Source organism: Manacus candei, unplaced genomic scaffold (genome assembly GCF_025592945.1).
Source record: "Manacus candei isolate 608988 ecotype Guabito, Panama unplaced genomic scaffold, ASM2559294v1 h1tg000027l, whole genome shotgun sequence".
NCBI lineage: Eukaryota > Metazoa > Chordata > Aves > Passeriformes > Pipridae > Manacus > Manacus candei.
This window is the reverse complement of record NW_026138075.1, coordinates 8,735,654-8,763,031: the sequence shown is the minus strand read 5'-3', so window position 1 is coordinate 8,763,031 and position 27,378 is coordinate 8,735,654. Positions and strand designations below refer to the sequence as shown.

The window sequence follows — 27,378 nt, the reverse complement described above, 5'->3', positions numbered from 1 at the left end:
GGGACAGAAACAACGAAGCACATGGCTCACTGAGAGGCCGGGGGTAAAGGACAGAGGCCCGGGAGCCGCCGCGCCCGCGAGGGCGCCGCCCGCCCACCGCCGCCTTGGGACAAGGATCGCCGGCCCGGCGGGCATGGCGGCGTGGCGGGACCTGCTCCTCTCGCCGCTGGGCTCCGTGTGCCGCGGCGGCCGGGACTGGCGCGGCGGCGGCTGGCGGCGCCCGCCCCGCGAGCGCGCGGACCCGCAGGTGAGGGCGGCACCGGGGGCGCCGCTGCTCTCCCGGGTGACCGGCGGCTGCGGGGACCCATACTCCTCGTCCTCTCCTGGGCCAGGCCCCTTCGGCTCTAGAGAGGCCGTCTCCGCGCAGAGTGGGTGGTGGGCGGCTGGCTCGGAGCTGAAGCTCTTTTGTTTCCGTTGGCGTGCACGGCACTCGCCGTGTCGTGAGCGGCGTCTGAGCTAATCCGCAAATGGCAACAGGGTCCGTCTGAGAGTCCAGGTGACTAGGGGAGAGAGCAGATCGGTCAGGTCTCGGCAAATAGAACCCCCTGGGCTACACGGAGCTGTTTCGCCAGGGATTTGATGTTCTGGTGCCGATACTGATTGGTCCCCTGTGCTGCTGCAAACGGGGACTTGAGTGATTTTATACACACACACACATCTGCTTGTATTCTGGTAGCCATGAAAGGCTTATAGCAAAAAATATTGCCCACGCTACGAGCAGGACATCGTACGGCGGTTTCGTGGCAGTGCTGCCTGAATGCCATGAGGTTAGGTGTAACATGCAAGACAAGTGCCTTTGGCTCTAGTAAACTTTCACTTCTTTTTACCATGATGCTGACTGAGAGATTTTTTGGGTATTCTTTTGGTTTGAGTTGGTTTTTTGTTTTGTTTCGGGTTGTGTTTGTTTGGGTTTTTTTTGGTTGGTTGGTTGGTTTTGCTCCCTTTTGTAATTTAAAGATGGAACGTTTGTGATTCGGATGTTGGGAGTTTAAGAAGAGAGCTCTGATACTACACATAATATTGAATGGTATTTCACACAGATCATGCTGTAGCAACATATATACTATATCCATTTCTGATATACTTGCTGACAAAAATATGTTTATAGTGTAATATTCTTTGTATGTCTGTTTATGAATATAATTTTCAAAATACATAGCATCTACTTGTACACAAAAAAAACCCCAAAAAACAGCTAGTGTTTTAAGTTGTGAACACCTGAAATTAAACTACAAACTCCTGTTACAAAAACAGAGTGGTCAGTTTTTAGAGGTTCATGTATTTTGGACCTCCCAGGGGAATTGCAATGTTACCTGTAAGCATAAGCTCATACTGGTATAACCCTGAAATGAATTTAAGAAAATATCATCATAGTGTGTTTTTAGTGTTTGGGGTTTTTTGGTGGTTTGTTTGTTTGTTTGTTTGTTTGGGGTTTTTTGTTTGTTTGTTTTTCCTAATTAAAAGCATGCTCTGAAGTGGTGAAATCAGTTTACAGACTTTGCTAAGTTTGTATTATAGCATAACAACCTTATTTAAAGTAGTAACAGGCTTACATAGTAGTGTAAAAACCACAATAAGCACAAAATCGATTGTTATGTTTGTACCTCTTTCCTTTACTGTTTTATGGCTTGATAAAGAAAAAATGCTGAAGCTTTCTTGGCTGTTAGGAGGTCAGGAGTGCAGAGATTACCCAGTAGTGAATGTGCTGAAGTATGTTGTCCCTGGAGGTAACCAGAATCAGGAAGAAAACATAATAATCGTACAGAACTGTACCAGAAAAAGGTATGTCTCTTAGAGCTCCACCTTCACTTGTTTTTTGTTTTAGTGTTGTAGGAACAGGGAACAGAAAATTTCTACTTGTTACTGCTTCCCCCTCCTCCCCTTTGTGACCACCTAAGTGAAAAGTAAAAGGCCATGTAGTAGTTTTCAAAGACAAGAAGGTAGGTGAGTTTAAAATTTCTATAGCTCATAAAGGAAAATGTAGATAAATATGTCTGTCTATGCATACACACGATTATGCAGTGCACACAGTACTCCACTCTAGACTGCAGGTAACATTTTCAAAAACATCTCAATTATTTATGTGCCTGAGTTTCAGTTTTCAAAAATGTTGTTGGCGCCTAAGAGTGTAGGTCCCTCTGGGGCCAATGAAACATTGCATACCTTGTGACTGGCGTTGTTTGCGGAGAACCTCATGTGCCCAACAGCTGCAGCATGTCACTCCTCTATCATGCCAAGGAGTTCTTGTTCGCCCCTGTATAACCACAGTGAGAGAAGCCCCAAATAATAGAAAACAGGTTTTAATGGTCATGAGGCCAGAATTGTCCTTGATTTATAGTATTGCCTTTAAAGTGGGATTGCAGTGCAGGATAGCATGTCAGGGGAAAGCTGCAGCAGTAAGAAGGGAAGGTCAGTCCCTTCACGTTGGGGTCAGCACTACACTGAACATGACTAGTGTTACAAATAGGATGGCGCAGACCATGCTGGACTGTTATGTCCGACCTACGATGTCCATCCATCTGTGTGGCTCTAATCTGGTCTGCTGAAGCTGAATGAAACCTTCCTAGGAGGAAAATCTATGGGAACAATGTGCAATACTCTTCCTACTTCTTTTTCTAAATAAATTACTCCTTTCATCCCTCCTTTTTGTGGTTTAGATAATCTTAAATTTATTTTGCACTTAGTAGCACTATGTTAACTGAAGACATGGGTCCCCCCCCACATGTCCCCCAATAAGCCAATCCATAGGTTTTTGTGGGCTGTCCAGGGAGGTGGTAGGTCCAAGCAGGGTAATCCTATTTTTTGGGAATGAGTAATGAGTTTGAGACCCCTTGGGCAGTTCACAGCACAATAGGAAGCTGAGGTGGCCACAATTTCGCAAGTTTTGATCTTCCTTCTGTGTTGTGTTCAGACTGGCTCTATCAACCACTGTGTAATACATAAACCTGTTTCTGTGTTCATGCATTCTAGGTAAAACCCTTGTGATCCACTCTGTATACTTTGAATTACTAGTTCTTTTGCTTTATGTTCTCATCTCTAGCATTTTGCCTTAGTTTTTGAGCTGGTCATACCTTCCCCTCGCAGTCCTGAAAGAAGAGAGGCCCCTTTGAGGGACCATAGTGCTTAAGCCTCAAGAAAGGCAGGATGTATTAAGTACTTGTCTTCATCCTTTCCTTGGGACTGTTGTTGCTTTGCATCTCTGCCATAGTGCCGTTGCTGGTACATGCTGTTCTGAGTTGTACAGTTCCTGCTGTCTATCCTATAGGAACAGAAGGAGGCATCGAAAAACAGTTTCTGGAGTTTCTAGCTGTTCTTTTCACTAGGACAGAAGCTGAGTTCTGCTGCACTGTACATTGAAAAATGCAAGTCAGAAAAAGGGTTTTGTGACATCTTCTTGTCACTGTTTCCAAATCAGAATTCCTTGATTTCCTAATGAAATTGGTGTTTCTGTTTTTTCCTGGTTATTAAGTCTCAGTGTTGCCAGTAATGAAAAACTCTGCACAGAAATTGTGTCTGGGCAGACTTGCCTCCCAGCCTTCAGTGTTTTCAGATGCAATGGTCTAGAACTTGGTAAACACCATGGCTGCACCTTCATGTCAGTTCTGTGATGTGAAAAAATAATGTGTTTTCATTATAAAAATGATTTCCATTGGGGTACATTGACAATGAGGGACTCAGTCATATCTCTGAAGGGCTGGTGACCTGTTGTGATTGTAATGTCAATCGGCCTAGGCTGCATTGCTGAGGTCAGGTTGTGGATATAAATTTTTTACCAGCCTGGCTGGGGTGGAATGATCCCAGGTTTGATCAGTCCTACTGCTATAAGCCAGTGCAAATAATTACATTATATTGGTGCAGTTTAACCCCCGAAGAGGCATATCAGAGCTTCTACTAGTATATCCCAAATGCTTATGAAGTACATCCATTTCTGTGCCTGCCAGCCAGCCAGTGTTTCAGAAAGTTTGGATGGCAGTGCTGTGCAACCTCAGCCCTGTCAGTGTGTTTGTCCTGTCCATTCTCCTTGCAGTACCCTCCTTGCCCATGCTCTGGCCCTTCCCTCACCCTCTTGCCAGAACAGCTCATGACACCATCTGAACACCATCTGATGCAGATAGCCATCTTGGTGAGCAGAGAGTGATGCTGGAAGGCTGAGTGCTGTTTGGAGCTGTGACTGGAGGGAGAAGAGTTGTCATCAGGGTGGAGCAGACAGGGGAGTATGCCTAGAAACACAGCCTGGTCTGCTGGGAGCCAGGAACCGCAGCTCAGCTTCATGCTGAGAGGGCAGTGGCGATGGCTGCCAAGTCATCCTGTGCAGCCCAGCATAAAATGCAACTGCAGCTGCTTCTCACTGCCTGGCCCCAGTGAAACTAAGCCTTTGGGGGTCCCTTTGGTTGCTGCTGTAACCTCCAGTGCAATAAACAATGGGATAAGCTTGGCATCACAGAATGTGTCTTGGACATGAGGCTGAAACTGCTGTAAGATCTGGTGGAGAGCCCAAGGGTGTGTTCAGGTGACATGTGGGACAAAGAGGCAGGAGGATGTTTCCTTGCAATTCCCATTGGCTGCTCCCAGGTCATGGCTGGCTCTTCCTCCAGCTGGTTTGAGGTGACTGCTCCTGGGTCTGTGATATTTGATGAGTTAATGACATGACTTACATTTAACAGTGAGCTAGCACTGAAAAGGAAACCTTTTTGTTTGCAAGGTGGTATGGAGGGGAGAACTGATGGGAGTGGTGAGATGTGTCCAGGTGGGAAATGCAGAGGTGGGACTAACCATACCTTCAGCCTCTTTAGAAATCACCTGAGCTTCGTCTTTCTTTGGAAAATGGAATTTCAGTCCTGTGACAGCCTGCCTGTCTTGTAGTGTGTGCAAGTGCTGCTGTATGCAGCTGTCAGGCCCATGAAGATTTTGTTACTGTGCCAATATAGGATTTCTAGCAATGTTTCTGGAACCTGTTTCAAGGATAGGGCTGAGGAATTAAATTGCGTTTTAAGATTTCTTGTGTTTAACTCCTTTGCAAAAGCTGGGCTGCTGTCAGAGGTGTTAAGGTGAGTGCCTACGCGGCCCTTCCCACCTTGTCCACTGCCCTGGGGTCTGCAGTGGGACAGGATAGTCTGCTCACTCCCTCCAGCTGCATGTCCTAAGCTGGGCGTGCTCTTGTAGAACTGCTGTTTGATGTGTTTTTCTAAAACATTACATGTTCAGGGATAGCAGAAAGCCTTAATTGATTACTTAATAAATTTAAAAAGTAAAAAGTAACAATTTAATTAAAGGTCTAGTATTTCAGATTGGGCTAAACTTTCCATCAATTCACTAGCTCTGTGCTCCAAGAGTTAAGGTGGACCTTCTGTGACAGGGACAGTTTTGGTTTTAGTATTTCCTGTGTTTTGTTGTCATAGCCTCACTAACACTTGCACTCAGAAATATTCTTCCAATTGTGTTGTGCAGTCTACTCTGGGATCAGAAACACCATGTTGGAAAGCCCATTAAACTCAAAGAGTTTTTCTTTTATTGGCTAAGCTTGAGATCAAAATATTGGAAACAGTTTTATGAGTCTTTGATGTAAGACCCCAATCCAGAAAAGCACTTAGGCATCCATACTTAGCTTTTAAGTACAGTAGATTAATTGTGAAAGAAAATGTCATAGCATTCTGTGGATTGAAGACTGAATTTATATGTTTCTGAGAAGCTGACATGCTACATTTTTTTCTGAGGAAAAAAATCTAAAATCTCTCTTCAGCATATCTGAAGAGTTTAAGAAGTTCTGTTATCCTACTCTGACTTGTGTCTGTATTTAACCTGCTAGGACAGATGACTTCTGTTAATATAGGCAGTTTATTTGTGAACATCTGAGAATATTTTGCAGTGGATGAGTTTGAATTAGTTACTAGGAAATAATCACAGAAATTCTGCTGTAACCTGAAATTATTTCTGTCTTTAAAAGGGGAATCTGACAGTCTGCTGAATCTGCAGTCTGCTTGCAAAGGCAGTTTGAGATTAGCTGATGGCTGTTTTATAATTGGGCATGGTGAACTGGTGAACAGTGGAAGCATTCGAATGAAATTATTTGCATGATATTCTTGTAAGTCTTTTTGAAATGTAGTGAATAAAATTTTCTGGCAAATTCAATTACTTATAATTTTGTATTTCCACAGATGCGCAGTCTTGATGCCCCAGTCTTGAACACTGGGGCAAAGAAGTAGATAAGAAAGAGCAGAAAAGCAAAAGCTGCCAATTACTAACAGATGTGCTGACCTATTGTAGTGATGAAGATAAGAGGAACCCCAGAATATCTATGTTACAAAGCCAGGAAGTCACCCTATGGCAGGGTAGCCTGAACACAAGGAAATTCTAGAAGAGTGTGTTGAAAACATTACATGGGTTCATATTTTACTGCATGTGACCCTGGAGTATGACAATGTACTTCTATCCTAAGTGGAACTGAAGTGGTGTTCTTTGTTTAACGATCAGTTGTTGTATTACTTCATACCATAAGCATGCGTGTAATGGATGCTGAACCAGAAAGTTCCTGCCCTGAAAAGCTTATGCAAGACAGCCTGTTAAGTTGGAAATCTCTTTAATGCTGGCAGTAATTTACCAGTTGCCATGAAGAGTTTCCAGGGGTAAGGGTTCAAGAGATACCAATATGCTTATACCCTGAGCTCTTGTGAAATAGTCTTGAGTGTTAGCTTACAAGAACTCTGGCTGCATTTCAGGTATCCAGTGTTACTGCAATTGACTTGCTCTATGTGTAGGTAATTTTAAAAGGGTTTAATATTTAAGGACACTCTTCTTGCAGTGGATTCTTGCAGTAGCTGTAATAAGGGAAAGTTCTTCTTTCCCTCTGGTGTATATGAGTAAAGGTTGGTCACAGACTGCAGTATGCTGACTTCTCACAGGCATGCTTTCTCCTGAAAATATTACCTCCCTCATTCCCTGGTACTGAAAATCGGTTTGGATCTTTACAGGTGCTGTATACTTGAGTACCGATGCAGTTCTATTAGCCTCAGGACTATCTGTTGCTTTTTAAAGAGTATTTGCTTTCATCTAATACTCTTTAATGGTAACAATTTCCTAACTGGAAAAAGATGTATAGATGTGTAACTTTTTTTTTTTTTTAATTAAAATTTTGACAAACCTGGTCAACAATGCAGAAATACTGGCTCTGCTAGTTATAGTCTTTTAGAAAACACAGGTTCTTTGAAAGCGACATTGTGTACTGGTTTCACTACATGCACAGTGTATGCAGAGCTGAGTTATGGTGCTTGACAGCACTTTTTAGCTCTTGAAACAGTGTTTTGGCTAAGACACTGTTTCTCTGTCGCAGTTTCAATAAGCTACTTACAACTTGATTGTTCTGGCTAGTTTCCAGCACAACTGTACTTTGCTTAGGTTGACTAACCTCTTACTTAAACTCGCTAGTCATTATGTGATTTCTTATTACCTGCACCTGTCTGGAGCTATGATATGTCATTAAAGGCAGTTGCTACTGTTTTGTCCAATAATTGATTATATTTAAAAAATGGATGAAATTATTCTGACAGAGAGAGATGTGCCTTTTAATTTCCTTTTACAGGGGAAAAATTGTCTAAAACACATGCTGTTTCATTAGAAAAGTGTGTGTATCTGTGCCTTTCACTCTAAAGCGGACATATGTACTAATGATACTAAAAATTTGTTGTTTAATATTACCACTGTGACCTAGTTTTCCTGAATTTGGTACTCAACCAATGAACAGTGCTTATTGTCTGGTCTTGAAGGAGCTGAATGTTTCTTGCAGCAGTTAATGAATGCACATTAACCCTCTTCTTATCAGTGTTTAATTGGTGCAGTGCATCTACAGACTTTGGCCAGTCTTTTACAGGAGCGGTGGTGGAGAGTTGTATGGGCTGGGGGAGAAGAAAGCAGAAAGAAAAATCAAAGCATTCACCTGTTTTTGCTGGATGGGTGAGTGGTGAAATCAGCATGGGGAGCAGTACAGCAGGGGATCGCAGGGCTGCGTTGCCCTGTCCTCTGAGACTGGTGAGCCAAGCACTGCATACCTGACCCCCACCATGGTCACCTGCCTTGCAGGTGATAGCACCCCTGCATTTTGAAGGACAGATTACCTCTGTGCTAGGCAGGGTTTTTAGGTTTTGTCTGCTCTCACTGCCCACCAGCAAGGATTTGAAAGAAATGAGTGGTGCAGGTGTTTTCCTGAATTTTATACCCTGATCTCTTTCTTTACTTCTGGAAACCCTAATTTTTGAACATTAGTTATGTTTAACCAGGTTTGACCTGACAGTGTCCCTTTAATACCATATTATGCAAGGATCTCAGACATTAAAGATATTGGAGAAGTGATTAAAAGCAATTTTCTAAAAACTACTCATGTGCCTTAAATTTCAGAGCCAAACTCATGCCACTCCATTGACTAAATCAGTCTAGAAATCTCCAAAGCCTCTTCTGTGGCAGGGAAGTATAAGCAGCAATCCTAATCCTCAGACTGGCAAAAAACAAGAAGCCAAAACTCACAAAGGTCTCAGGACTTCCTCAGAGGAAAATTGGAAGGAAGGTTGCAATATAAACTTGGCTTCAGGTCTTTGGTATATCAGAACAGAAATTTGCCAGTCAGAAGGAACATGTAGGTTTATTTTTGTTTCCCTTTAGGGTTTGGTGGCAAAAAGGATACACGTTCATGCTGGCTGAGGTATATGTACCTCAGTATAGTGACCGGAGAAATTTTACTTTGTTCTTGAAATTTAATTAAATTATGGCACTTTTGAAATGTTAGGATTTTGTGGAAGGAGATACACGTTACAGAGGTCTTTTACAAAGCTAGGAACCAAGAGCAAACAGACTGCAGTTCAGAAGTCTCCTTTTTTATTTTTACTTGCCCTGCCCTGACGTCATATATGACTGTAAAAAACATGAAGTTTTACAACGCTTTTCCTGATCACACAATTAGCTTAAAAACCTAAGTAAAGCCTTAGATTAAGAAATTAATGTTGTTGTTATGGTGTAAATTTTACATACTAAGTGAAGATTTTACCTATATTAAATTAAGAATAATGGTAAATGTGTATGTCTCAGAGTTTTTTTTGAAAATCCTAAGATTTGTGCTTCACAAGATGGAATACAGTGATACAGTCTTGCTTTTTTTTTTCCCTATTGTTTTCCTATGGTTGGTTGGAATTTCAATATATATATATTTTTCAGCGGTATGATCTGCTCAAGAACTTCACTGAAGAAAAAAACGGTCGACTTTGCAAATGATGGTTTTTGTTATATTCACATGTTTATCATTTGAGATGAAAATAAATGTTAAAATTGTAGGCTTCATCAGGATCCTGTACAGTTGATATGCTATCCAAGTACTGCTTTTTAAAATGTAAAAACTACAGGAATCAGGGAAGGAGTGTAGCATAGACAGTACTCTGGCAAACTCTATGTAAATGAGCAAAGATTATTAGTGAAATATCTGTATGGGAACTTATTATGTTTCTTTGGCAGGCAGGGTGAAAACTCCCAGTGTTGTATTAATTGCACTTTGAAATTTTGTTTTCAGTCCTATTTACTGAGAATCATGAAGTGGAATTAGCTGTTGTGATGTGCTAGGGGAGTATTTGTGCCACTGGGTGAAGAGCATCCTTTGTACTTAGAGATTCAAAGGTCAAATAAACTTCATAGTGACCTTATTCATTTGGAATAATTGGGCATTTTTTTCAATGACCTGTGCAGTAGCAAGGAAAAGTTCATGGCATTTGATCCAAAGCTATAGAGTTCTTTTTTCCATTGGCTTTGTTGGACCTTGAGCCCAAACCATTGTCACTAGAGTGGCCTCATCAGCTGTGGTGTGTGTCGGTCACTGCCCTTACTGCCTCAGTTGCAGAAAAGAAAAAGGTGCTTTTGAATCAAATTGAAAAAGGATACACAAATTTTAAGCATTGTTATTTTTGTCTTAAGTCATAATCACCCTCCGAAATCTAGAAAATGGAAACTTTTTAAAGCACAGGATGTCTTTTAGGGGGCAGTTTAGCTGATATCAAAAATAGTAGAGAAGATGTCTTTTCATCTCCCATATTAGATATTATAACGTCAACTCACACAGTGTATTGCCATCGCTGAGGACTGCAAGTTATATTTTGGATTGAAATAACCACACCAAACAGCTGATGTATACCAGGAGACCTTGGCATTGATTTCCAGTGTATCATGCTGGAGGTGAAGTAGCACAATGGGAGCTAACTGAGTCTGTGCAATGCCAACAACTTGCTCAAAGTTCCTTTGAACTCTTACTTCTCTTACTAAATTAAAGTGACAGCAGTTGAATGTTATTCTTCTCTCAAAAGGCTGAGCATGTTGCCTCAACAAATGCTGTAAGGCTTGTCAACCTCTTGGCCATTCTGTCACACTCGTTCCTGTTAATGAAAAGTTTAGTAAGAGTCATTCTTATCTGAGGCATCCCATAACATAAAAAGGTTTTTTGGTCCTTAGTTCTAGTGAAAAACAAATTACCAGAAATAGTAAAGGGTTTCAGAAGAATCAGAGACTCCCAGTATTGTAGTATTAGAAGCATTTTGCGGTTGCTTGATAGTTCAAACAACTAGAATAAAGTGGTTTAGGAAGCATGAAACAGTACTGATTACTAAGGAATATACTACCAAAAGCCCTGCCCTCAAGTAATGAAATTTGCTTCACTGCTTCCAGTGTTTTCCTGTGGATTTAATTTTTTGCACTTCATCTTTACTATGTGTCTTTCAAAGTTAATTAATTTTCTTTCATGACAATGCTCTGCTAGTCCAAAGGATCTTCCTCACTATTTCTCCTTCTTTCAAAGCTCAAACAGACACAATTCAATTAATTGCTCCCAAAAGAATACACATGCACACCAATACCAGCAAACTGCTTTTTAATTATCTCATTCATCTTTGTCAGTGGGGGTCTGTTTCAGCATACAATAAAACCAATGGTAGGGCATCTATTAATTTTGGTGGAAGGCATGTTCAAATAACTCATCGCCCTTTATAACTGCATGACTAGTTGGGCCTGCTTTATTAAGGACCATAATTCCACTTGAGAGATAAAAGATAGGTATTGTTATGAGATATTGTTGAATTCCATCCATAAAATGCTCCCAACAGTACTCTTAATAAGTTGAATTACTGGCATTCTCATGAATAGAATTGTTTTCTAAGTCATGGTATGAAAGACACAATTTAAGAACAGATATGGAGATAAACACCTACCATAAATATATTCACAGGGATGACATTTTGCAAAGGAACAATTGTTTTCAAACATGAGGAGTGAATAAGGAATTAATGCTTATTATTTGATTACTATATGCCTTGTATGCCTAACCATAAACCAGGACACTGCTGTGCTCTGTCCTAGAGAGCTTCCTGTCTATTTGTAAGCTAGACAACAATGTAGATTGAGATGAAAATGAGAAACAATAAGGCAATAATGACCAATATAATTGTATTTACTCTTTATGATAAAATATCTGTCCATTGCACAGTTCATTGTGGGGGTTATTCCCTTTGAAGACAAAAAAAAATTCCTTTGCTTCTAGTGTTTACTAAATTCAGATCCAGAGATTTCACAGTTCAGCATCTGAAAATTATTGTTCCTTTCAGGGAAGTTGATCCTGATAGACCTGAAGAGAAAGGTTCAAAGATTCACAGTGAGATTCTTTGAAAAAAAAAAATCTGTGTACTACGAGTGACTACTCAGTTTGCTCAGCTGTAACTGACACAGTTTTCACAGTGTACCAGGAGGCCAGTGGAAGAAGGTCACCTACCATACACTCTCAGTGCTAGGTCTAGGTCCCTGCTTTTGCATTTCACTGTTCATTTGTTCAGCAAACATATGACCAGGATGAATCTATTCTTTATCTTATCAAGAATGATAAAAGAAGGACTCAACCATCTCTCCCAGGTAAAATGAAAATCTTGCCTTTTTTAACTCAGCTTTAGTAAGATTGCCATTTGCTAGTCTTCTGGCAGAAGGAGAGTGCAAGCCTTAAAGCAATTCTGATTTGTCCTTGCTACTTTCTCTATTGTACATGTGTTTGATAGAACCTCTAAATAATTTTCATGGTAGCAATAAATTTTTATATTGATTTCTGGGGAATTCTGTAAAGCTTGGAGGTGAAGGGCTAGGCCCGTTCAGAGCTGTTTTGGCTTATCATGTTTCACCCAACGTGATGGGAATTGTTCTGAATTATGTTATCTGTATATAGCCATGTTGTCATTACAGTGCAATTTTTGACATCATGTCCTGATGTTCGGGAATACAATTAATTTTGAATTGTCCTTTTAGTCCCCCAAAACTTGGATCGAAGAGGTCTTCAGTAAAAGAGAATGCATACACATCATTCCCAGCTCAAAAGATCCACACAGGTAAAACTATGAATTTCACTTTCTTTCTGTTATATTTAGAAAGAATCAGAATAATTTTTTTATGGGCATTTTGTGTGATTTGGATGACCGTTTTCAGTGTCCTTTTTGGTGATTGCTGGTCTATGGGTTTTCATGGATCCTGTCACCAGTACATATTATTAAATCAGGCTGTTCATTTGAATTAGAAATTGGGAACAGTTAACCTTCATAGGCTTCTTAGATTTGTTGCTCTCAGTCCAGGAACCAAAACTAATACGGTATCCAACTGAGTGACTGAATTGCACGGACGAACTGCTGTATTACTTTCTCCCTTCCTCAGAATAATCCCTTAGCTGATCAGTCTTCTGAGAAATTTCTGCTCAGACTCGTGTAGAGTATGAAAAGAGTAAAGAAGGTAACATATCTCAACCTGTGTTTTAGGACGTGGGAAAGCAAACATAACTTGGCATTTCAGATGGTGTATCTAGTCGATGCTGTTACCTAAATAAACTTGATGAGAACATTTTTTGAGGATGTGAAATTGTGATTTTGATCATATGGTTTTGAGTACATGGTTAATGTAGCATAGATAAGATAGATAACTCGTCTATGAAATGAGGATTTGACATGTGAAATGCCAAACAAAAGTTATCTAAAGTTATCTAAAGTTATCTAAGGTTATCCAGTACGTCTTCCAGGGTTTGGTGCATAAGATGACAGCCTGTAATGCTGTTGATAAGAGTTTTTTCACACTTGAATTGATCCTTTAAGAATAGCATTACAGGTATCTTTTTTTATGCAAGTGTGTATTAATTATCAACCTTTTATCACAGGTGTCCTGCAGGATGCCAGGTGTGCCAGAATTTAATCAGGTAAGAGTACATAAATATATATCTATGATTTTTATAATGACCTAGTAATAGGCATTCCTAGTCAAGGAAATAATAACAAGAGAAATCTTCTTCTTCTTATATGGTCAGAGCAGCATTTCTAGGGGTGTGCTGGAGAATGCTTAGCATAAATGTAAGTAGAATAAATTGCATGATAGCCCTTACATTATTTGAAATAGAAAATTTTATCCAAATACTTTGTGTGGGTGAGTTTGTCCTAATCTCCTGAGGAATGAAAGGCAGAAATGCTTCTTTCAGTGAGACAATTCCAGCTATATCCTGGGTTATATGAAAGAGCATGAGACAAAAGCAATAGAGAAAAATAAGAATTATGGAAAGGAGAAGAAGAAAATGAAGAGAGAAGAAAGGACATAATAGAAACATCCCTGATAAAAGGTTTTCTGAAGATTTTTCAACTTCTGTGCAGTAAGCATTCTGAGTTCCTGCTTTTGGGAAAGCATGCAACAAAAATAGCATCACTTTGGTGCTTTCAAGTAGTTTGTGATTTTTTTCAAACAACTTGTATTTTGTGGCTTGTATTAAGTCATTGCTTTCAATCCAACATTTGTCTTTTAGCTGGTGTTACCAAAGAGGTTTTGGTACTGTATATTTATAAGAAATTATCGGCTGTTGGAACACAAATTTCAATTTTCCTTGACATTTGTTTTGTGTTAAAGGCTTCTGAAGGCTGAAGCAACAGAAAACAATGAGTTTCCAATACTTGATGACTAGCAAGCTGATGCCAAGTAATCCTGTCACCTGCATGAGCAGGACTTTTTATTATGCTTCATATTTTATTTTGCTTCTAAGATTTATGTGAAGGGAAGAGTCATGTTTTACAAAAATTAAATAAATTACTCCTTAAAATGAGATCACTGTAAAGGGCTAATATGCAGAATTGTGCTGGCCTGAAAGGCAAATGATCTGCATGGAGTCTGTTTAGAAAGTTTCAGCTCCTTCTAAGATAATGGTCTCATGTACACTTTGCTTTAGGGCAGAAGAACAGAGATTCAAAGATTTTTGCAAGTTTTCTGAAAGTAGAAATGCAGGGGGATTCTAATACTTCCTGCTAACCTGGAGATACTCAGTTGGTTATCTAAACTGATGTTAATGTGTCCTTCAGAATATAGTAGTTCAATTCTATCTAAATCAAGACTACAGCAGTTCTGTAATCCTCACCCTCTACCCCTGCAGAGTGAACATATTGGTCTGGGAAGCTCAATAATAGAGAAATCACCCTGAAGAGGTGGAAAACCAAACTAAGATTACCTTTCACCAATTCAGCCTCCTAATCAAACACAGTTTATGAATGTGAATACTACACTGGGAGAGGGAGGAAGAGAAACAGGAAATGTGCACCCCAGTGGATGGGTTTATTTTTTTCTTTCCTGTTTCTCTGTCAAGACATCCCATACCTTTGTGTGTTTTTTATCTTGTGGTTGTTTCTTCCACTTTTTCCTGAGCATTTTGTGCTGTTTAAATCTGATTTGTCAGTCTATGTTTGCAGAATGTCTGTGGCTGTCTGGCGTTCACTTCAGTCAGCCATTGTCTTGCAAGTACATTTTCCCAAATGTTAAGTGTTCTTGTCTTCTTGTGTATCTCAATGTGTACACAGAGCTTGGTTCTAGGAGAATTTTTCTGTTTGAACAAGGTGAAATAATTTTCACATGATTGTTTCGACTGGTTATACTATATTTATTAGATCAGCAATGAAACAGGTTTTGGACCTCCTGAGATCTGTAGTTTTCCACAACAGTCTAAAAATCATGTGAATGTACTTGATGCCTACTATAATTTGATCTGATATTGTAGGCAAATGAAATCTGTTAATGATTTCTTACTTGCAGAGAACTTCCAAGATTTGCAAACAGTTTATGAATGGGTTATGCAACTATTTGCTAATTCTAAGTAGAATGACTCCATTTAGCAGTTGCTAATCAAATTTGAGTAATTTATTGGCAGTTTTGTCCATGCTCCCCTAGTGTGTTGAAATGGCCTCGATCTACTCTTCTGCGCAGCACTCACAGAAGCATCCCAGACAGCAGTTAGACTGATCTCACGATATGAATATTCAGAAATGTTGTACCAAATTTCTGCATCCTTATACATCTGAGATGTTCTCACAATTTTTCTCTATATCTGACCTTTAAGGCTTAATTTTTGGATATAGCTTCTAAATTGCTGCCTGCTAGGGCACTGGATATTGTAGTCTGACTACTGCAGTTACTTTTACCTCAGTGTTGACCCTCTGGGTTTCTCAAAGTATGATTTTTCTAGTTGCTCAAAGTATGATTTTTCTAGTAGCCTGCTTTTGTGTTCCTGACAATGCCTCACCCTCTCCAGGAACATGTTCTTCAGTCCCAGCCCCTTCCCAGAGCATGCTCAGCCAGGGGGGACAGATGAGGATGCTGTCCCAAGGAGGGACAGAGCCCACCCTCCCCAAGCCATGATTCCACCACTGGGTTGTTCTGGAAAAAAGGCTTCTTCTTATTTCCAGCCTCAGCCTCCTATGTTTCATCTGTGCTGCTGCCTCTCACCCTCCTGCCATGCACCACTGAAGAGCCTATCCACATCTTCTGTATCCTCTCCAATCAGTGCCGGGTGTATTGCTGGAGCCCCTGAATCTCTCTCTCCTCCCACCTGAGCTCTCTCCAGTCCCACAGCCTCTTCTCAGAGAACAAGGGCTCCAGCCCCACGATGACCAGGATAGTCACTCTGCCCCTGAAATCTCACCAGTTTGCTGGTGTCTCTTCTGTGTTGGGGGCCCAAACTGGGGGTGGTACCCAGAAAGGGGCTGACAAAGACTGAGCACAAGGGACAGTCCTTGTGCTCTCAGCTCTCAGGCCATGTCCTGCTCACACTACCCCAGGCACCACTGTCCCCCATTGCTGCCCAGGTACATGGATGGCCCTGGCTCAGCTCACTGGCCACCAGCACCTACTACTATGCCCCAGAATTGCACCCTCTCCAGGGCTGCATGTTCCTTCCTTCCCCTCCTCCACATTGCTGGTGGAGAGGCTGAACAGGACAGACCCTACGGGACCCTGCTTGATAGTGGCCCCACAACCCAACCAGGTCCTCACCTCTCAGCATGTCATCCCTCCTGGACTGTAATGTCACAGACCAACTACTAAAGCCTGGCTAGAGTGGAGGTAAGGTGGTATCTGCTGCTCTGTTCTCATCCCCACAATTATGTTGCAGAAGGCAGTGGGTGGGTCAGTCATCCTGGGTAAATCCTTGTTTACTGCTTCCTGTCACTGTCTGCTTCCTCATGTGCCCAGATGTGTGCTCCAGGAGGTCTTGTTTCTTGATTTTACTTGGAACTGATGGCCAGCTGACTGGCCTGTGGTTCCCCAGGATGGCTTTTGCCTTTTGAAGGCAGGGTACCTCCCTGATATCCACAGCCTTGGAGATCTGATAGAAACTGGCTGTTCAGGAACACCAGCCACCTACCTCAGCACCTTGGGTTGCAGCTTGACAGGTCCCAGGGACATGTGTGGGAGTCAAGTGCCCCTCTCCTCCTCTCCTCTGACTCAACTATCATCTCAGGCTGTAGTGCCACTCCTCCTTGCACCCTGTCACTCTGCATGCAGCAGCAAACATCGCCAAAAACCCACAAACAGCTGTATGTAATGTTTTGCTATGGCTTCCTCAACCTTCCTGAGAGCTTCTTAGTCTTGGCTATAGATCTTCCAGGTAGCTCAGTGTTACAGTTTCAAACTTTTCTACGTGAATTTTCTACACTGAAGCGTGGTTGGGCATGGGGAGAGCAAGACTCCACTAGGAGGAAATAGGCATCAAAGCTTCATTGTTTTCAAGCTCGGATTCTAATGGCCCTCCTGTTGAAAAGCTAATAGCTTTCTCTGCAGAGGTGGGACTCTTGTTTCTTCTGCCCCCTAGGCAGTGGGGCAAGATCGAGTTTCGCTGTATAACCTCGGCTGGGGTACCAGCTCAAAGGGAAGAGTCTATGGGGGATATCGCGCGAAGGGAGGCGACAGTTAAGGCTGCTGGCACTACTTGTCAGCCCGCTTTCGTGTGTGCTCGGCTCCTGAGGAGGAGTCTCCTGACTGCGCACCCCTATAGGAGCAGGCCCTGTCCCTTGCCAGTCGCCACTCCCGCTGCTGAGAGGAGCCCGGGAGAGTCCCCACCGCTGCCGGCCGGGGGGTTCCCTTTGAGTGGGGCTGTGTTCCACCTGTGAACCTCTGCACAGTTGCTGGCTGAGGGAAATTTTTCCTGCGTGAGGTGAGCCCTCGCCATGGACCGTTTGGAGCGAGGTACCCGCCCCAGCCCACGCCCTGCGCCAGTGCTGCACGCCAGAGCATCCTCCTGCGGCGGCTGCCGCCTCCTGTCTGTTTCCCTGCCCCGCTACCCAGCGGGGCACTGACAGCTCGCGGTCACCATTCTCACTGTTGCCTCCCGGAGCCCAACAGTGGTCCCTGCTGATTGTGGTTAGAACAGCGCCGAAAGGCAAATATACTTAATTGTAAAGTTTCAGTTAAGGTGTTATTGCTTGTTCTGTTTTTGTTATATATGTTCCATAGTAAGGGACTGTTATTTCCTTTTCCACACTTTTTTTTTTTCTCCTAAAGCTTCTTAATTTTCAAAGATATAATAACTTGGAGGGAGGAGTTTGTTTCTTTTCCTCTTCCTACCTCAGGAAGGTTCCCATCCTCCTTGGCAAACATTTTGTCTTGTGTATCTGAGACACTCAGGAATCCTTAACATCTGCTAGGTGGCTAGAGAGATCAAGCATGCCTGACTGGAGCAAAGCATGAGCTATTTGGGAAATACTAGCTGTTACTGAATCACACAGGATCACAGCATGGTTTGGATCAGAAGGGACCTTTGAAGACTATCTAGTCCAACCCCCCAAAATTGTTATCAGTGTTCCTCAGGTAGAGAACAAATTCTATATCCAAAAAAATGTATTTTTGATTTCATTCAATGTCATTTTGCCAATGTTGAGTTCAACACAGTTAATTTTTATTATATTCCATGTGCAAAAACTGCGATATCCCTCTTTGTAGAAAAGCTGTTTGGACTATTCAGGTGAAGACTCTAGAGTGGTATGCAAGTGAGTTTGATATAAAATAATTTTTGTATTTTTAATGTGAGATGTTGCTGTGGACGGCTGATTGGAGAACACCCAGGAGTACAGTACAGCTGGCCTGTTTATCGAGCTGGTTCACAAAGGGATGATGGAGAATGGTCTGTGCAAAAACACACAAAGATGAGCCCAACAGATGCATTTGGTACAATCAATTTTCAAGATGGAGACCACACTTACCATGCCAAGGTAATAGACACTGTATTTATATGTCCAACTTATTTTTATAATTTCAGCATAAGAAAGACAAAAAGTGGTTTTGGGTGAATATCAGTGATTGTCTTAAGAGGGCAGGGGACTCTGAAAGTAAGTCAGGTTAAAGTCTGTGTATGATATTTTTACATTTGATTTCATGTTAATGTGGTTAAGGATAGGCTGTCTTGTCTGTATTACTCACAGATGTATTTTTGTGCTATCAGTTTTAGTGGTATTATGACACTTCTAATCCTTCATAGAATCTGCAGGACATTAATGCTGAGAACTTTGTAATGTGTTGCAGTTTCTTAGAGTATTTAAAATATGTTTATTTAACCTCTTATTATTCTTTCCAGTATATTAGACTCTCTTATGATAGCAATTCAGATCAGCTGTTGCACCTGATGGTTAAAGAATGGCAGATGGACTTGCCAAAGCTCGTGATCTCTGTTCATGGAGGCATTCAAAATTTCAAGCTTCCCTCAAAGGTCAAGAAGGTTTTCAGCAGAGGTTTGGTGAAGGCTGCTGAGGTTACAGGAGCATGGATAATTACAGAAGGCATCAACAGTGGTAGTGTAATTCTTTGTCTTTGTTTCAGTCTGCCTTTTGTGTTTTTTCCCTGCATAAAAGCATATACATTTAGGTCAAATACAGTGAAATTGTTTGAAAATTGGTGATATGGTAATACAAAAGAAGACTTTTCTTTAAGGAAAAATGCATAATTCAAAAAGTGACATCATGTTCCTTTACTGTTGACAGGCATTTGAATATTTTTAATATTATTTTTTATTAAAACTCAGAGTATTCTTCATGTAATAAGGAACACTGTATTTAACCAGAAGTTATTTGCAGTCAATTTATCTGCTTCATTAAAGTATTTAGGTTCTAAGGACTATAACTGGTCTTTTCAAGACAAAACAGTTTTCAAATCTAAATTTAGCTTGTGTTTTATAATTAAGAAAATTTGAATTAGGATAATCCATTAATTAGCTGTTAGTATCTGAAACTCCCTTTAGAGTACTTTCAAAAACTCAGGGGTCAGTAATCCATGGAACTGAAAGAGTTTTACTTCTTTAGCTGGTGAGCTTAGAGGAGAACTGTCCTGTGCATTTATGTAAACAATGAAGTTTTATAGGTGTTGAAAGCACCATTAGCAACATACAAGAGTATTACTAATTAGGAATATGTGCTGAGTTTGAAGAATTGGTGCATTATATGTGAGCCTTATGATTCCTGAAGTATACATCACTAACACATGTTGAGTGGGATGTTCTTGTTAAAATATAACCATAGAATAAATTAAGTGATGGGAAAACCTTTCTTGGTGTCCTAGAGTAGGTCTCAGAATATAGAAGAAAAATTATGATTTCATTATCTGTTTAGGAGTGTCCAGGCATGTTGGGGATGCACTGAAAGGCCGTGCCTCACCACACCTGAGAAAGATCTGCACTATTGGGATTCCTCCATGGGGTGTCATTGAGAACCAGAGGGATCTCATTGGAAAAGATGTGAGTTGGGCGGATTTTAATAATAAAAGCCTTCATATTCATGGGATCTTATAGCTTTCTCACATGCTTGATTTTCTTCTTGATCCATTTCACTGTATTGATACATTTTCTCAGTAACAGAGGCTTAGATTTTACTCAGCAGTGTAAAATCAGCCGCTGATTTTACTCAGCTATTCATTCTGTGGCATGTTGAGGCACTGTATTTTGCTTTTCATATGTAAATAGTTTTAAAATATTTATCTTCTTACAGGAAATTTCCATTCCTTTTTCAAATTTTGTAATTAATTAGGCAACTCTCTTGTGGTTGCAAATTATGTATTTCTATATTAAGATTCAGAATAAGCAATCAGGTTAATGGTGTACACAAATACGCTATTAATATGTGTGATTTTTGTGTACAAACTATAACTTTATATGAGGGCCACTGCAAGGGCACAATCTACTTGACTGTGTAAGAGCACTTGAGAGGTAAGGTGAAATCATTCCTGATAAATGTTAGCTCATGTGTATTTAAAGGGAATACAACCGAGGGAAACTATGCCATTGTTTTTCAGTTATTGCAAGGATTAGATTGCAATCCTTAGATTGTAATATAAGTATTGCAAACCTAATCAGAAATGTTTTCTGTGCTATTAATTGTGGTTTTGTTGCTTTTAAGAATGAAATGCTAAGGATGAAACGCAAAAAACTTGATGGAGGATTTCAGACAATCACAGAATGATGAATACATACATGTGAGGCAACATACATGGTGGTATTTTGTTTGTTTTCTTAAGGGTCTTTTTATTTTGGTTTTCCCAGGTAGTTTGCCTGTACCAGACTCTTGGTAACCCGCTCAGCAAGCTGAGTACGCTCAACAGCATGCATTCTTATTTTCTAATGGCAGATGATGGCACAGTAGGCAAGTATGGTAGTGAGATGATGCTCAGGAGGAATTTGGAGAAGTACATATCACTTCAAAAAATACATATGAGTGAGTACTACTGTGGTCATCTTTATGACTGAAAAACCTATCCTAAAAGTTGTGGAGGTACTTGAAATTTCCTGTTACATGTTATACATTTCGATTTGCCATAGATTTCACTGAGGTCAAATGTTATTAATTGCATGTGTCTTGAACTCTGAATATCAGAAAAATGAAAAGGACAGCATTTTTATATTCATAAAGCATTATGCATTTGGATGAACTCACATATTGGTTTCTTAGTTGCAGAGACATCTAAATGACTCAGATTATTTAGCGAGTATTGAGCATTTGCTCACTTTGCAGTTTTGTGTGGACTCTGTATCAGCACTAGATACTTTCTCAGCATTTTACTAGGTGGAAAAGTTGTTACATTCAATGGAATTCAAATCCTTTTTCCTCTGCTCACTACTTTTGTCCTCGTCACTCTTATCTATTGAAGCCTGTGACGTCCTCAGGTACAGCAGTAAAGACTGGTTGCAAAAGCAATACCTTTAGACAATGTTTGACAGATTGCATAACTTCCACTGTTTGCTTATAGAGTAACTAAGTTATGGTACAGAAATCATTAATTATTTATTACATAGACAAGTATTTCCTTTTAGGCACTAGATTGTACAAATTATTATATCACTTTTACCTAGTCATTTGAATCTCGAGGTATGTTAAAAAGGCATTAGCAGTTATGATGTTCCCTTATGTGCTGCCTTGCTTCCCTTATGTGCTCACATTATTGAATTTACAAACTTAGAAACTAACTCAATTTTTAATATGTTCATATAAGCTTCTTACTCAGACTCTTATGTTTTTTCTTACTGTGAGTATTTACAAGTCAGGCTTTCTGTAGTATTTTCATTTCTATTGCACTGTATTTGAAATTTATTTCTGTTTTTTAAAAAACCCACCCTGCTGCTGCAAAACTTGAGAGAGTCTCTGAAGAAATGCATGATTACCTTTATGGGTATGCAGGTAACCAAATGGATATTGAACACATTTCAAACATCCTTGCATGTGACATCTATCATAAAGGCCAGAGGGATATTTGGAAGGATATTTTTAATTTCCAGTGCTAGGGCCACTTACAATTTATTCAGGAGTTTTCCAGGGTCTTTTTGATCTGGTTGCAGAAGTTCTGTGAAAGTCTTGAAAAGTGTTTGTCAGCTTAGAGATGATTTCATCTTCATTGAATCATGTATGAGACTTCTTCATAAGTATTTATTTCCCAGATGTTTTGAATTTTTTATGTGTGACTGAGACGTGTTTGTGACTGATTAGGTGTGTTTTGAAACAGGAATGAGCCAAGGTGTGCCCATAGTTGGGTTGGTGATGGAAGGAGGCCCCAGTGTGATCCTAATGGTGTGGGAGTACGTGAGGGCCACCCCAGCTGTCCCTGTCGTGGTCTATGAGGGCACTGGCAGAGCTGCAGATATCCTGGCATTTACCCACAAACACACAGGCGATACAGGGTGAGTAGTGGCATAATGGTCCTCCTCCTTGGTCTGTGATATTGGCAGGGACCTGAAAACACCTATCTCAAAACCTCGTATATATTATGAGATAATTTCTAATGCTTCTAGGGGTGACCCCACTATGACCTTTTGCCAACTTTAACTTCTGTTGAGAGTGGAGTTTATTCCTTCTCTGTCTCAAACTAGTGCTGAAACAACTATTCTGCCAAATTTACTGGGGCTTTTTTGAAGACCAAAACCTGCGTGTAGCTATTTTGAGTTACTATAAAGTTTCTCACCTTTGTGAGAGACACTGTTGGATGACTCCAGAGTGTTTGCTTGTGTTTTGACTCTATTGTTTCTCCTGCTATTAATGCTCTGTATATGGGCTTGAATTTGGTTGCATAAAGCTTTTGAGACTAGAGCTGGGGTTAGCTGCTGTAGGAACCTCAGACTGCAGCACGAAGAGGACTAAGTTTCCTTGTCTTTTGCTTTGGTTTACTCAGTGGTAACCCAGATTTGTCACTCTGGTCCAACTGTAACTCTGTGCCACTGCCAGTGCAGTTTCAGCTGCAGGTGCTATTGAACCTACCTTGATGAAAATTTTTCATCCAAACTGGAAAAAAATATATGTATTTGTAAAGCCAATTAATATTATTTGTGAAAGTTTTCAAAGTCAGAAACCTTTTTAGATTAAAAAAATCAAATTTTAAAGAGATGGTCTGGATTCCTTCTGATTTGAGCAAATAATTTAATAAATTTTGTGACCTAATTGTTTACTTATTGTCCTTTCTAAATATTATTTTGGAGAGGTAGTATTTGCCCCAGTATGTTCTATTGAGAACTTTTTTCTTCACATGCTTTTTTCCATATTTGTGATATTTAAAAAAAAATCCTTCCATTTCAAAAGGAAGTGTGGATGGAAATGTTAATGGAAAGATAAATAAAGGGGAAAAAAGATAGGAGAGATATGAAGTCTAATGAAAAAATAGTGAGCAATTTCATTTTATCTCTATATGATTATTGAAAGAAAGAAAAAGTTTGCTAAACTTCCACTGATTTTTAGCTCTGTGTTCACAGACAATCCTTTCAAAGTTGTTAACTTATTCATGTGTTATATTTCCAGTAGTAAATATGTATGTCAGAACAAATACCCATGAGAATAATAATGTATGTTATGTGATGACTTTGCTTTGTTGCGCTGAAAGAAGGCAGGATTAAGTCAACAGAGAAGTAGAAAAAGAAGAGACTTCCCATATGTCTCTGCTTAGTACAAGTTTCATCTTTTCTGAAGTGACATTTGAGCAAGTAAGAAGTAGCTAAAATATAACTGTTCTTGCTTGTATGTCTGTTTTCCAGGGACCTGTGCCCTCAAGTGAAGAAAGAGGTTTTAGTGATGATTCAAAACACATTTAGTTTGGAACAGAAACAGTCCAGTCATCTATTTCACATTTTGATGGAATGCATGGAATACAGAGACTCCGTGAGTGGGGCTCATGCCCTGAATTTAGGACGTCTTAATTTGGTGTTAACCTTTTTGCTTCTTCTGTAGTGGGTTGGCGCACAGGTGTAATATAAAGATAACATGGAGGTGTCTGTGCCAATTTCTATATTGAGTAGCTCTAGAGAGCCCACTTAGTTGACTTCTAAAGTTTCAGCGTTTGTTTATGAAATGACAGCCTTTCTGATTTTAGTAAAAGGCCATATATCTTTGTTTTCACTGGAAAGATCAAGTAATTCCTAGGGGTTTTTTTGCTTCTCTAGTAGAGTCTTATTTATAATTTAGAAAGGTTTCCTTCCATTCTTCTACTTAAAACAGAATTTTCCTAGAACTTGTAATGCAATGTACTCTTGTGATTTGCTGGTATGTTTTGGAGCTCAAGTGCTCATTTGCAAGGAGAATCATAGAACCACAGAATGGTTTGGGTTGGAAGTGACCTTAAAGACCATGTAGTTTCAGCACCCCTGCCACGGGCATGGACACAAGATGAGGTTGTTCAAAGCCCCATCCAACCTGGCCTTGAGCACTTCCAGGGATGGGACATCCACAGCTTCTCTGGGCAAGCTGTTCCAGTGCTTCACCCCTCTTACAGTAAATAATTTCTTCCAAACATCTAATTTAAATCTACCCTCTTTAAGTTTAAAACTGTTACCCCTTGTCCTATCCCTACACTCCCTGATAAAGAATCCCTCCCCATCTTTCTTGTAGACCTCATTTAGATAGTGGAAACTAGCTACAAGGTCTCCCTTGAGATTTCTCTTCTCTAGGCTAAACAATCCCAAAGGAGAGGTGCTCTAGTCATCATCTTTGTGACCCTCCTCTGGACATGCTTGAGCAGGTCCACATCCTTCTTATGTTGGGGACCCCAGAGCTGGACACAGAACTCCAGGTGGGATCTCACCAGAGCAGAGTAGAGGGGAAGAATCACAGAATCAGTGAGGTTGGAAAAGACCTCTGAGATCATCGAGTCCAACTTTTGACTGAACCCCACCATATCAACTAGAACAAGTGTCACGTCCAATCTTTGTCTTTTTTTAAGCACCTCCAGGGATGGTGACTCCACCACCTCCCTTGGCAGTGGATTCCAACGTTTAATCACCCTTTCTATGAAGAATTTCCTCCTGATGTCTAACCTGAACTCCCCTGGCACAGTTTGAGACTGTGATCCTTTGTCCTGTCACTAGTTGCGTGGCAGAAGGTGCCGGTTGACTACAACCTCCTTTCAGGTAGTTGTGTAGAGTGATAAGGTCACACATGAGCCTTCTCTTCTCTAGGCTAAACAACCCCAGCTCCCTCAGCTGCTTATCACAGGACTTACTCTTTAGATGCTTCACCAGCTTCATTTTCCATCTCTGGACTCACTTCAGCATCTCAATGTCTTTCTTGAAGTGAGTGACCCAGAACTGGACACAGGACTTGAGGTGCAACCTCACCAGTGCTGATTACAGGGGGACAATCACTTTCCTAGTCCTGCTGGCCACACTATTTCTGATACATTTCAGGATGCCAAGTGGCCTTTTTGGCCACCTGGGCACATGGTGGCTCTTGTTCAGCCTGGTGTCAGCCAGCACCCCCAGGTCCTTTTCGGTTGGGCCACTTTCCAACTACTCTACACCCAACTTGTAGCACTGCATGGAGTTATTGTGGCCAAAGTGTAGGACCCAGCACTTGGTCTTATTGAACCTCAGACCACTGATCTCGGCCTATTTATTCAGCCTGTCCAGATCCATCTTCAGAGCCTTTGTATCCTCTAGCATATTGACACTCCCACCCAACTTGATGTTGTCCTCAAATTTACTAAAATTTTACTAAATTTACTAAAATTACTAACCTTACTAAATTTACTTACACTTGATCCTCTCATCCAGATCATCAATAAAGATATTGGACAGAACTGGGCCAAATACTGCTGGCCATGCTGCTTTTGAGGCAGCCTAGGATGTAGTTGGCTTTCTAGGCTGCCAGTGCACATTACAGTTCTTGTTGATCCTTTACCTAAGTCTTTCTTTCCAGGGCTGTTTTCAATTCATTCTCTTCCCAAGCTATATTTGTTCTTGGGATCACCCTGACCCAGGTACAGGTCTTGCACTTGACCTTGTTGAACTTCATGGGGTCTGCATACCTCTCAAGCCTGTCAAGGTCACTGTGGATGGCATCTCTTCCCTTTAGAGTATCAACACCACTCAGCTTGGTGTCATCCACAAACTTGCTGAGTGTGCATTCGATCCCAGTGTCCATGTCCCCAACAAACATCTTAAATAATACTGATTCCAATGCTGACCTTTGAGGGACACTTCTTGTCACTGGTCTCCACTTGGACACTGAGCCATTGACTGCAACTCTTCTGGGTGCCACCATCCAGCCAGTTCCTTGTCCGTGGGGTGGTCCACCAGTCAAATCCACATTGGCCTAGTTTAGAGACAAGGATGTTGTGCAGGACATTATCAAATGCTTTGCACAAGTCCAAGTAGGTGACATCAATTGCTCTTCCCTTATCCATCAGTGCTGTAATTCTGCAATAGAAGGCCATCAGATTTGTCAGGCATGATTTGCCCTTAATGAAGCCATGTGGACTGTCACCAATCACCTCCTTATTTTCCGTGTGCCTTAGCACGGTTTCCAGGAGGATCTGCCCCATGATCTTGCCAGGCAAGAGGCAAGAGCTGAGACTGACCTGTCCATGGTTTCCCAAGTCTTTCTTTCTAGCCTTTTTAAAAATGGTAGTTATATTTCCACTTTTCCAGTTACTGGGAAATTCACCAGTCTGCCACAACTTTTCAAATATGATGGAGTACCAAGTATTTATTGTAGGAGTAATGACAATTGTAGCAAGGATCACTAAAATGAAAACTACCCAATACATTTTCAGTATTTTTTTTTTTACTTTATTGGAATGTCTGTTTTCTAGTTGAAAACTGAGTGGATATCAAACATGTTACATTTCTATATTTCTCAGCTTTAAAGGCTAATCAAAAGGAAATAGACTCATGGAGACTCATGCAGTAGGTTGACTCCAGTTTGCCTGAGATGCCATTGCATTAAAAAACAAAATGGTGCATTTTATGTCTGAAACAAAGGAAAATTATGTCTGGGCCTTTGCCATTGTTTGTGTTGAAATATGTATAATTTAATCTACCACAGCCCATACCAAGAAGAAATAACTACAGACTTCTCTGCCTCACCTCAAATAGTATACTTCTGCAATTCTAACAGATAACCATATTTGATGCGGAGTCTGAAGATGAGCAGGACATTGATTTGGCAATTCTGACTGCACTCTTGAAAGGTATTGAAAAATATGACCTATTTTCATCTGATATAGAGTCTCATTGACTTGCCTGTTCAAAGCAAAGGAGTGACATTAATGTGTGAAAACTGCTAGATCCTTTACTTGTTTCCT

General features: G+C 40.7%; 2 protein-coding genes across 2 annotated transcripts in view; both read left to right on the top strand.

Annotated features, from left to right (window-relative positions):
• LOC127471927 (transient receptor potential cation channel subfamily M member 6-like) lies at positions 1 to 22,499 on the top strand. The gene is made up of 8 exons (XM_051789452.1): positions 1 to 247; positions 12,307 to 12,386; positions 13,199 to 13,237; positions 18,371 to 18,551; positions 18,914 to 19,127; positions 19,941 to 20,065; positions 20,867 to 21,038; positions 22,321 to 22,499. The coding sequence occupies exons 1-8, from the start codon at positions 134 to 136 to the stop codon at positions 22,497 to 22,499; spliced, it is 1,104 nt and encodes a 367-aa protein (XP_051645412.1). The 5' UTR covers positions 1 to 133.
• Positions 22,500 to 23,969: 1,470 nt separating this feature from the next.
• Positions 23,970 to 27,378, top strand: part of TRPM6 (transient receptor potential cation channel subfamily M member 6) — a 58,012-nt gene continuing 54,603 nt past the window's right edge. The window contains exon 1 of the mRNA XM_051789308.1: positions 23,970 to 27,264. The gene's annotated coding sequence lies outside the window, so the exon portion shown is untranslated. The remainder of the gene's footprint in view (positions 27,265 to 27,378) is intronic.

Coding starts and splice junctions, on each gene's coding strand:
- LOC127471927 (XM_051789452.1), top strand. CDS start 134: ATGGCGGCGTGGCGGGACCTGCTCCTCTCGCCGCTGGGCTCCGTGTGC. Junction 248..12,306: donor GCGAGCGCGCGGACCCGCAG/GTGAGGGCGGCA, acceptor TTGTCCTTTTAG/TCCCCCAAAACTTGGATCGA. Junction 21,039..22,320: donor ACTTCAAAAAATACATATGA/GTGAGTACTACT, acceptor GTTTTGAAACAG/GAATGAGCCAAGGTGTGCCC.